Below are 12,613 nucleotides of genomic sequence, written 5' to 3'. Positions count from 1 at the left end.
TTTGAGCTGGTCTGATTTTAAGTACAGTTATATTACATTGCCTTTATATATTTTATAGGCCTAGTCATCATATTTTTTGGTTCTTTTCTTTGGGTAAATAAAACTTTTTTGCTCTTAAATCCTGTTTACTCATTGCTTACTGCTTAGTCCCCAACATGCACAAACACAAAAATGGGATACCTCAAAAACTGATATTTTAAGGATACTCAGGCCCATGTAAATGCACTGAGTAATTCTTTAAAACCTCATACTTATGTTACTTACATTAATGAATTAACACTTGTAAGATGTGTGTATAGAGTTGCTGTGAGTCTATATTACTTTAGTAGATCTACACAGTTATATACAATACAGTTAGTGTCATAACAAATTATATCGACTGTTAAAGCTATTAAATGGGGGTTTTATAATCTAAGTGTCAAGGTCTTACCTGGGACAGGCCGAGGTGGACAGATGCTGTTTCAGAGATGTACATGATTTTACCATCAGAGGCGACAACAAACACAAAACCATCAAGAGTCTGAAAGGGCAGAAACAGAACAGTCATGGTTGTACACAAGTTCATTTATTCTCACCTTCATCATTTCCATTTTTACCATTTTATGTTTCAATACATCACCTAAATTTGATGTAGAGGATTTAAACTGAGCAGCTTCTTAGACCTCTTCCTATTCAACTATGTTCTTACCGAGCCTCTCTTAACAAATTATTGAAATAGATGGTCTTATCATCAATATATCAACATTTCACCTTGACTCATTAGGACCTTTTCTTTTTATTAAAAAAACAAACAAAAAAAAACAAACCACAAAATGTTTGTCATTATTTTAAAAAAGAAACTTGGGAAGCTCAATAAAACAGGGGACATGAACATTCTGAGGTTAAAAATGTTCCAGTACAGAAAAGACTTTCTCAGTCTGAATGAGTGGTGCTTATAGAAGGAGGAACATGTTTACTCTAACACTCCAACATACCCTCTCTCATTTCTGGTTTTGGAAAGGGATACACAGTACAGAAACACACAGGTGCGACTCAGATAGTACTATTTCTGCTTAAAAACTTTTCCAGTAGAAAGTAGTACAGACCACATTTATTAAAATATATTAAATGGAAAAATACTCCGCAAGACTCTGCAGTAAAGTGATAATTATGGTAATAGTAATGTATAACTTAATTTGTTACTGTTGAATGCACATCATATGCTCATATCACTATCAACATAAATTAAACATAATACTAAACAAGCCCTCCTGTTTTCTATACCAAGCATTCAACTCAAATAACCACTCTATTTTTTCCATCATCCAAAGTACTTAAACATTTCTGGAGTGGGAACTGACATTTCATTAAATATATACATTCTAAACTTATCAAAATAAAGAGAATACAATATAAGATGTGATTCATTCTTAACACAAACATAACTAGTCATCCTCTTGGATGTTTTTAAATCTGCTGACTTCATTTTCCACAGGAAGGATTCCTGTTTTCAACTAGTATCAAGTATAAAGTCAAATTTGTGGTAATATAATGTTCAAGATCAAAATGCTTGATATGAATACAAGTTGGTAATTAAGGCTTTCTTAAAATATTGTATAACAATTTTTCTTCAATTGTATAAAGTAGCTTTCTGCCCATTGTCTTTGTGATACACATTAATTATGGTACATACATTGTAACTGTAAATAACTGTAACAGCATGAACCATAAATTGTTCAATTTGGTCCAACAACTCCACATTCTGATCATTTCACATTTTTGTGTTATTGATCCAGGAATCGAGCTCAGATAACCATGAGTAACAAAAATTTAAATAAAATTAAAATTTGTTTACTGTTTGTACAGCAGTAAAAAACAAAACTTTCCGTGGGAAAAAAAAAAAAAAACTTTTATAAACCAAAGTGCTGCTGTAAACAGTGTAATTATCTTGTCTTGTCTTATCTATATTAAATTCAGGTTATGGAAGGCTACAGTGAAACCAAGAATTTCTTGGTGTAAAACACATGAATGAAGTAAAATTGGACCAAAGATTGGGTGAGAAAAAAAATCTTAACCTTAACTTCTCAACAAGCATCACTTTCCCACCATGTTTATGTCTCAATTACACAATAACTACTGCAACTAATTTCATTAAACTTAATAAGATATGGATAATTTTTGGAATATTTTCATGAGACTGAGCTCAAATCATCATCTTTCTCAAGAAGTTTGTCTTTAACAAGTTGATAGATGTTCTATAGGTGATGCACTGGATAGCACTGTCGTCTCAGCGAGAAGGGTTCAATTCCAACACCAAGACCTTTCTGTGTGGAATTTGCATGTTCTCCCCATGTTGGCATGGGTTCTTTTCATGTACTCTGGCTTCCTCTCACCATTCAAAGACAAGCACTAGTAGGGTAATTGGTTAAGCTAAAAATTGTCACAGGTGTGAATGTGAGAGTGCTTGGTTATTTGTCTCTATATATAAGCTCTGCAATGAACTAGCGGTACATCCAGGGTGTACCACACCTTCACCCATAGGTATGTGGGATAGGCTTCAACACTTCCACGACCCTCTTGAGGGTAAAGGGGTTCAGATATATAAGTAATTGACTGTAATGATCATTCAAGGTCCAAAAGCTGCTATAAAACTTGTGATGCTCCACTACACAGACTCCAACTCCAAACATGTGACAGGAAGTCATATGGCAGCCATGGCTCAGATGGTAGAGCGGGTTGTCCAATAACCAAAGGATTGGTGGTTCAAATCCTGCTCTGTGCTAGTCAGTCTGTTGTGTCCTTGGGCAAGACACTTCACCCTCCTTACTACCAGTGCCACTCACACTGGTGTATGAATGCATATAAATGTTTGGTGGTGGTCGTAGGTGTGAACTGGCAGCCATGCTTCTGTCAGCCTGCCCCAGGGCAGCTGTGGCTACAACTGTAGTTTACCACCACCAGAGGGGGAGTGGGAGAGTGAATGAATAATGTAAAGCGCTTTGAGTGACCAAAAAAGTGCTATAGAAATCTAACCCATTATTTATTATCATGCCATCTATCTTTACATTCTGCATACAGAACAAATCCATTAAAAGATCCCCAGACTATCTCAGGATGTAGAAAGACAACAGTTAACAATTAAAAAACAAAAACTAGTGGCACCAACTAAGGAGCAATGCATAGGTGTCATAATTTGTGCTTTGTTTAGGGCATCAGTACCAAATTAACACTTTTGCTTCTAGATTTAGCAACTGTTCAGACAACCCTTGCAACTTTTTATTTTTTGAAAGAGCATCTGGCAACAAATTTAGCTACTTTTAAAATTTGAGTGGAAACTTTGATCAACTTTTGAAAAGTGACTCGAATGCTAAAACACATACATTTTTCCTCTGTATGACACCAAATGATTTTCTCTGTCACAGTCGGAACACACACCTACCTGCAAAAGTCAGTGTTCCAATTTTTACTAATAATTATTAATTAATTAATTGTAATTTTTACTAATAATTACTAAATAGACCAACCGCTCTACAGACTATTTATCAAAAAAAAAGACTGGTGACCAATCTGTCAACTTTTTCTGGCATTATTGGAGACTTTCGGAGACTTTGACGTGAAAACATGTATCGTTCTTTGTCTAAAACAAATCACTGCACTGAATATAACTCACTCCCATTGCCATTGAAAGTTTTCTCTATCGTCTCTTTTTGGTCCATTAGATTGTTAATGTAGACTGAAAATTAAAATATAATTATTTAAAAATGTTCATGTTTTGCTGTGACTTGGAGGTTCCTAAGTAACCAAACCATACCAAACTGAAGTACTCTGTAGTTCTAGAGATATTTAAGGTATATTATACTTACTTTTTGGTCTCTCCCACAAAGCTATTCCTCTCTCCCACATCATTCATTACAATTACATGCACATTTACAATTGTGCACATTAGGTGATAATATCATTTAGCAACTTCTACTGACTTTTAGGACAGACAATAGATACTTTCCTTATTGAAGAGTTGGAAACACTGGTTTAGGGTTCTGTGATATTATGATACAGATCAGTGTTTCTCAACGGGGGTGGGGGTGTTGGGACATCATTGGGGGCATTTGGAAGGAGAAAGCTGAGAAGTGGGCACTGAGACCGAAATGGGGGCATTAGTCTGTATAAATATCAATATCAAGCTGCATGTTATGTCAATAGCAGATTTCTAACCCAAACCCTAACTCATCCTATAAGAATTCTGTTGAGTTTTGAGTTTGCTAATGTTGAGTTTTTAATGCGTTTAGCATCCCTGCTAATGCTAACATGCTAAGTTAGCTGTTATGCTATCCGCTGGTTAATGCCGTTGTTGTGTGTGTGTTATCAGGAGAGCAGAGCTTGGCAGGCGCAGTGTTCACACAGCACTGTTTTCTGCTTGTACCACAGTCCTATAATCAGAGTGCAATTTGTGAAAAAAAACAGAGCGGGGGGCAGCAGTTATATATGTGGGGGTGCAGTCCATAACTAATGGAACTAACGCTGGCGTGAAACAAAAGTGAAACTGTACATACTTTCAGCATCCAACTCCTGGGTCCTCTATTATACAGCGGATCTTACACGAAATTTTCACAACTTCTAACCTGTATCCACTGGACCCCTCCACTGCTCTATGGGCCCCCCACAAATGCTGAGCCCCATGAATTTGTCACATTTACCCCCCTTTATGGCGCCCCAGTGCATGGGACATTTGCGAATTCTGAGACCGCCAACAGTTAGGTTCAGGTGAGTCTTATTGCCAGTAATGTAGGATGTAGATGTAAGAAAACTCAGTCACAACCTGTCTGTTATTTCGATTGGTTGGTTGTCCCCCCCCCCCCCCGAGGATGAAATTCATTGTGCAGAAGTAGGGATGTAAAAGCAGAGGGGGGGTTGACCCCCCACCCCCCCAAAAAAATCATACCTGCCTATAATAGTAAAACTTAAAAATGGTAATTGTCTATCTCCATAAGAGTACAGTACAAATGCAGAATGAATGAACTTGTAAAGTTAGCACCACTCACGTAAATAGCCTACCCAAGCTAACATGAACCTTTCCCCCCAGAATTTAAGAATTTTCAAAGTAATAAATGCAGTCCTTCCAATGGTCAACCCCACTACTCAAAAATATAACGGACACAATAATACATACAGTAGTGCAACCACAGTTGAGTGTGGTTTATTTTGAGATTTACCATGCAATAACACACTCACTGCTGTCTGTCCCATAGAAGAACATGACAGTACACAGTTTGTTTGGAACTATTCAGGCTTACATGAACCACGTGATCATTGGAGCGGTGAAATCAAAGCATGTCGCAGCTCTCTTTATATGGCTTTGCTTGTTACAAGAAAGTCACTGGAAACAATCTGTTGGAGCTGTGTGGGGAGGTGGCAGTCTGTGATTGTCGGAGCGGGGGGGATAGCAGTCTGTGATTGTCGAAACCCCCTGGGAATGCTGGCCCCATGAATTTGATTACCCCCCCTTAACAGCGCCCTGGCCAACATGTAACAAGCTTGATCAGCGCCCCCCCCCCCCCCCGACAACTTATTACTTGCTCACAAAGGGGGAGCAGAGGGTCATGATAATGTAAAGGGGCGTTTGCTCAAAAAAGGTTGAGAAACACTGATATAGATAGAGCTTTTGGCCTTGGAGGTGTCTGTTCTGAATACTATTTAGGTGAACATAAGGCCATTCGTATTTACAGATCATGTCATGAAGGTGTTCATAACCATTGACTTAATGATGACACATTAAGGCCTAACCTGTTTAGTTTTTCTTTCTGAATTTACTGCTTTATTCCCAAAAATGTTGAGTTTTTTTTTTTTTTCAATTAACTTATTTTATCCTAAAATACAAATATTTGATCTAAAGTGGCTCTAATACAACACCATACGCAAAGGGACAGTAGAATGTGAACAGAATGTAACTGACTTGTAAAAGGTGGGAACCCAGTTCTTTAGCCATGCTATCCAAAGGACTGAACCTCGCTGACTGACCCCATCCATCACCCAGACCTAAAGAGAGACACACACAGGGACACAGTCAGAAAGACAAAGACTCAAACCACATGTATCATGCAAGAGACCAATCCTGAGGAAAATGAAAACACCAAGCTTATTTTAAAACAAACACAAGGATTGTTGGGAGAGTTGATAGGATGCATCCTATGGACAAGCTGCAAATGCATAATAACAACAATGGTAACAGCATTTGTTAATTGAATTTTTCTTTTTTCTTTTTTTTTTTTGGCAAAAATGTGATAGCATCTCAGTGCATTTTGCATCCTTTACATCCATTCTACTTCCTTTCTACTACTGTACATCACTACATTCTACGTACTACTAGATGCAAGGACTGGACATTGACATTAAAATACTTTCAGAGGTGGTTTCATTTTTTCACAAGAGAAAGCCTCAGTATGAACTCTGTTATCTGTCACTGTCACTAAGTGTTTGCTCCTGGAGGATTCTATTGGGTTTCTATGAATTGGGTTATTAAGAATTTGGTGTAGACTTGCTTTAAGTGCTAAGTGTTATGAGATAACTTTTGTTATGATGTGGCGTTATATAAATAAAATTTGATTGATTGATTATTTCCTCTCCAAAAGTGGGAAATAACAAAGTACAAATTACTGTGTACACTGAAAAAATGGTTTGTAAGACTTACTTTAAAATATCCATGTAAACTGCACACAATATTTTAAATATCCTTCACGTAAGGTCAAGGAAAACATGCATGTTTGCATCAAGTAATATTTAAAAAGTTCACTTAACATTTATTGAAAATATTACGTAAATCTTACTGTCACTGGTTAATATTAATCCTCAAAGACCCAATAGCATCTGCTGATCTAAAATGTTAAATAACTTTTTAACCACTTATCCTATCAATACAGTGACATAACTCCGGTAAAATGCAGTTTCTCAGCTTTTCAACAGCTGTGTCAGATGCATTTTTCAGATGCAGCCATAGTCTCTGTAGTGAACATGGAAACTCCATTGTCTTCTGCAACATTAGTTCAACAAAAAAACCCATGTGGTTTGACAAATGGCAGTGGTTTTAGACTTTGTTTTTGTGTGGAATTAATTATATGTTTTGCTGCAAATTTCATGTGTTCTTCAATTTTCTCTGTTTTGATAAAATAACCTTTGAATTTACTGAGCTTTTATAAACATATATGGTCAGTAAATTAAATATAGGAAAATACATGATTTTCACTGCAAGAATGCAGATGATACTATTATAATATATGGTGCAAAATCACTTGGTAATGGTTAAATATGGAGACAAATTCATTGGGACATCACAACAACAACAACAAAAAAAAATTAAGGTGTACCTGTTCTAGTCACGCTTACGATATTAATTATGCTTTGCGTATTACTTATAAGCAAGAGAGGTACAAATTCAGTAAAAAAAATCACCATAAATACACCTCACCTTTTTATTATGTGAATTACGCACATGGGCAGAACCCATGGGGAGCAGCTATTGCCGGCTGTAGGTGATGTACCATTGTTGATTCCAGGTGATGGAGTAAACAAGCAGCAGCCAGTAATAGTGACTGAGTGGAAAGCATGTGTTTGTACTTGTTGTTTGTGCAGCCATAAGCTTTGCACTCTGCCATTGTCCTAGGGATGCAACCTAGCACTGGCTGATAATGTGTCATCTTGGTCTGGTGTCTGCTGCACAGGGTCAGTGACCAGTCCATCCCAGGTAATCAGACAAAATAATGTTACTTCGTCACTGCTGGAACAGCCCGTGACGGAGATAACATGTAGCTGACCATGCCTGACTGACAGAGCAGTGACCTGGTACTCACGCATACTTGACAACGGGCTGTAACGTAAGCTACCTGACAGAATCACTAGTATTATACATGATCTTTTGAAATAGCTAGCAATGAAAATTCACTACAGGTACCCTTTAAGTAACTCTTACTCAAACAGGTTAAGTCATTTTTAACCTATAAACTAAATACAATTTACTGATACTAATATCTATTACTAATATCAACTAATTTGCTAATATTATATAATAAGTTGTAGTTTACAGCTCTGCATTCAACATCATCATCCCGCAGAAACTGGTGTCCAAGCTAGCAACACTAGGAGCTTCTTCATCCATGTGCAACTGGGTCCTGGACTTTCTGACCTGCAGTTCACAGATGATACAGCAGTGGCTGGACTCATCACCCATGGAGAGGAGTCGTCATAGAGGCTTGAAGTAGAGGACCTGACACGTTAGTGCGAAGACAACAACCTCATCCTGTACATTCAGAAGACCTAGGAGATGGTTGTGGATTTCAGCAGCTCCTCTTTACATCGATGGAGCTGGTGTGGAAATAGTTCCCTCTGTCAGGTATATCGAGATACACCTGACAAACACCCTCACCTGGCACACCAACACCACAGCTGTAGTAAAGAAGACCCATCAGTGCCTCTACTTCCTGAGGGAGCTGAAGAGGGCAGGACTGGATGGTGACCTCCTCAGGACCTTCTACAGCTGTGTCATGGAGAGCGTGGTGACCTCCTGCCTCACTGTGTGGGTATGGTGGCTGCACTGTGGCAGAAAAGGAGGCATTGCAGAGGGTGGTTAAGTCTACACAGCGGACCATGGGGTGCTTATGACCACCCATGGGGGACATTTACACCACCAGATGCAGGGAGAGAGCTACCTGCATCCTCCATGACCCCACCTACCCTGTACACGAACTGTTCACTCCCCTGCCCTCTGGCAAGAGGCTGTGCTGCATCCAAGCAAAAACATCCAGACTGAAAAATAGCTTCTACCAGATGCAGTCAAACTGCTGACTCCACCCCCCATAAACTGCCCCCATAGACTGTCCACAATGCACCTTAACAGAATCTTGATGCTGCTACTTTATTTGATTGTTGCTTGTGCTGCTGTTACATGCACCATCATTTTAACTGTACTGTTGCTGCATACTATGAAATTTTTCATATTTTATCCTTTTATCTTCTATGCTACAAAAAACTGAGACCTGGGCAATTATTTTCCTTCTATCATGTACCATTGATCGAATGACAATAAAGCTGAGTCTGTGTCTGATAAGTGGTAAATTTCATACCAGATAACTTATGTATGCATTTACCTTAAAACACCAAGCACAAAACATTGTCATGGTTTATTACATTTAACAGTATAACCTGCTGGCAGAATTTCTCCATATTCTAATTTCAAAAGCTGTGCCTTCATGTGACAAACAGTGAAGTCTAACAATGTCATTGAAATGAATGAATACAGTGACACATGAGAAGCATATATATAAGGAACATAGGTAAAACAAAAAACTAACAAAAACCCCCAGCTGTTTTAAAGTAAAAGCCAGCTCCATAAAGAAATGTCTGAAATGAGTTTGGCATAAAGAACAGAAATTGAGTCAGCCTAAAGAATCCAAAAGTGGCATTTATTGTTCTGGCAGTTGGAGCGGATTTAACAAAGATTAGTGCCACAACTCTGTGCAGGTAAGGCATGTTAGAAATACAAGGCCAGTGTATCCCAAATGCATGTGCACAACTTACTGCGCATGTGCCATATTCAAAACATTAACTCGATTTTTAACTCAAAAGTATCAGTGCCATATAATAAAAAAAACAATTAAATCTTACCTGTCCATTTACTTTTTTACTAATACATTTAAAAATAACTAAACTCAATCCAGTTCATTTATGTAATGTTTACTTGTTTTACTCAGTTTGATGCAATTAATGAACAAGATGAATGAACATGGAGGCAAATACTGTTTAGATTAAGTAACTGTTAAAAACTAATTTTATATCTTAAAAATTATGAGAAACAATTTAATAATATTCACAACCCTGAAAAGTATTTTTTCCTTGTACTTCAGTGCATTTTCAAGGTGCCTGTAATTTCTTTGAGCATTTATTTTTCAGATATTTTCCCCTTTATTGCATACCTTTTAGTAAAATTATCTGGACATTGTACTGCTTACATTATCAAAACAGGTTCAGTAATTTAGGGTGTATTCACACCTGCCTTGTTTGGTCCGTTTAAAACGGACCAGAGTTCGTTTGCTCCCTTGGTTCGGACCTTTTGGGCTGGTGTGAATTAAAACCACCGAACTCTGTTCCGGACCAAACAAGCGAACCGAGACCCAGTTGAAGAGGTGGTCTCAGTGCGGTTCCATACGAACCCTGGTGCGGTTCGTTTGAGGTGTGAAAGCAGACCGGACCCGATCCGACACAGTTGGGTTTTTTGTACCTAACGAGCTCCCGTCGTGCGTCGAGTATTATGGACAACAGAGTTTTACCAGAAAAGCGCTCAGAGTGAGGATAGGCTACGGAGCTGAAAATGAGCCGTGGTCAAACTTGGAGCTCGGAAGGGACACGCTGCCTTTTGGACATCTGGGCAGATGTGCATATAACACAGCTGCTAGAAAGGACACAGAAAAACTCCGACGTTTTCAGCTTGTTCAGCGAGAGAATGATTAGGATGACGGTTAGATTTGTCTGTTGTGCTTGAAATAAAAAATAATAAACGACTTCATCACCCCCAGCAAACTTTACCTGCGTTAAGGAATTCTGTCCCTGGCTAAACTCAACGGTGATATAGGATAGATACGCATAGGTAAGCAGTACGGAGCACTAATGCTTTTGGAGAACAGTCTTTTCATAAACTAGCAGAATTCACACTTCAGACCTGTTCTGTCTGGTGTGAATCAGACCAACAGTCACAACATGATGTGCACACATGAGCGCTGTCCTCCATAGCCGTCTTGCCCTGTGTCTTCGTCATTGAGAAATTAATTCTACAATACTGTAAACCTGACGTTGCATCAAACGCTCTTGCTGCTCAAACACTTGTGCAGACGTCTGCAGCTGTAAAAACCGCTATGACGATAAAAAAAAAAAAAAAAAAAAAAAAAAAACAGCACGCAAAATTTCCATGATTCCGTCCTTTCACTTTGGACTGAGCGCTTTAATGGACGCTGCTCATTTCTGTCCAAAGGATGAACGACCTCAGCACACGTGGTTTTGTTTACAGATTTTGGTCCACTTACAAAACTGTACAGTGTGAATACGAACCGCACCAAATTAAAAAAAAAAAAAAAAAAAAATTTGGTCCGGACCAAAGCAAGTGAACTATCGGACTTTCCTGGTGTGAATACACCCTTAGTCTTAATGGGGAGATATCCATTTTTCATCATTTCACATCTGCACTGATTTTAACCTGTATAGAAGATGGCACATAGGAAAGACGGTTTATATATCAGTGCATGTCATGTGACAAATATAACAAGATGAACACTAAAGGTGCAACAACATAAAACAGGACCAACGCTGAACACCATAATGACCCCTGGCCACCTCTTTAACAATGAGTTCGGCCCTGCACCTGTACCCCCATTACTCCCTGCTCCCCTACCAGTATAACTATCCCCCAACCTCATCTGTTTTAGCCCATCCAAGAGCTTCACAAGATGTAGCTAAATACCAAACATGAAGGAGATCTTATGATTTGATGAAGAGTAATCATGTTGACACTGATGGACAGACACACAGATGGATGAATGGATGCAGGGTACAATAATGTCCCTGCAGCAGATGGCTGAAGGTTAAAATGACATATGTAAATAGTCAAAAGCAATGTAAGGGACACCACAAGCCAAAAACAAATGGAGAGATATAACAAGGTAAAAACATGAGAAGTTACAGACCTGCGCATTTCTATGCTGCAGCAGCCAAACACCCACTCCACTCCACCTACTCCTAATGTTGATTAGCAAGTAGTATCATACATTCTCACTCCCTGTTCATCACATACTGACACTTGGTCAGAGCAACATACCTCAGCACATAAGGGTTTGTGTCATTTATCAAAACACAGCGTAATCCAAAAGATGTCTTTAAAGTATGGTTATGTTGTGGTTACCATGGTTATGGGTTTAGGGTTACTTACACTGACTTTCATGTGATACTTTATGCATTGAAGTGCAACAGAAAGTGATGACCTGGGAGTGAAAACAGGCTCAAGTACATACAAGTAAGCTTAAATGTACTGTGCATTTTTGTTATGACTGGTTCTAGTATGATGGTGGTGGTGAAGACAAAAAACAGACAATAAATAACATACAGAACTAAACAGTTTTACGGTTTTATTTTTACATTACACCCATTGTTCTCATATATATGTGACCATATATATATATATATATATATATATATATATATATATATATATATATATATATATATATATATACATATATATTTATATATGTAACAGGGTCAATTATTTTGCAGCACTGTGGGTATGTATATTGTATTGTGTATTGTTATAATTACACAAAATCTGTTCATTTTATTTTAATTTCTTTTGGTTTGGTACCTGACACTGTGGGCCTCCAGGTCAGTGTGTGGAACTTTTGGTTTTGGTCTGTTCCCCATCGAACAATTTACAGTGTGACACTGCGCACTATAACCTGAGTTTTCGCGCCTTTGCCTCTTCCCTTTTGTTCCGGTTTTCTGTGGGAGAGGTAAGCAGCTGTGTAGTTTGTAAAAATTTTTGGTTTAACTTCTGTTAATTTAATTTTTTTTACATCAACCAACTAGTTTAGGCTGTATTAGGCAC

At 38.1% G+C, this 12,613-nt stretch overlaps 1 protein-coding gene across 1 annotated transcript in view; it reads right to left on the bottom strand.

Annotated features, from left to right (window-relative positions):
* The window catches only part of sim2 (SIM bHLH transcription factor 2), a 44,734-nt gene that overhangs the window by 23,649 nt on the left and 8,472 nt on the right, over window positions 1-12,613 (bottom strand). The window contains exons 2-3 of the mRNA XM_030154515.1: window positions 5,930-6,012; window positions 431-520 (exon numbers count right to left, since the gene is read on the bottom strand). Coding sequence (XP_030010375.1) covers window positions 431-520; window positions 5,930-6,012 — 173 coding nt within the window. The remainder of the gene's footprint in view (window positions 1-430; window positions 521-5,929; window positions 6,013-12,613) is intronic.

This window comes from Sphaeramia orbicularis, chromosome 14, assembly GCF_902148855.1.
Source record: "Sphaeramia orbicularis chromosome 14, fSphaOr1.1, whole genome shotgun sequence".
In the NCBI taxonomy this organism is placed as follows: Eukaryota; Metazoa; Chordata; class Actinopteri; order Kurtiformes; family Apogonidae; genus Sphaeramia; species Sphaeramia orbicularis.
Note: the sequence above shows the minus strand (reverse complement) of the source record. Positions and strands in the feature narration are given on the sequence as shown.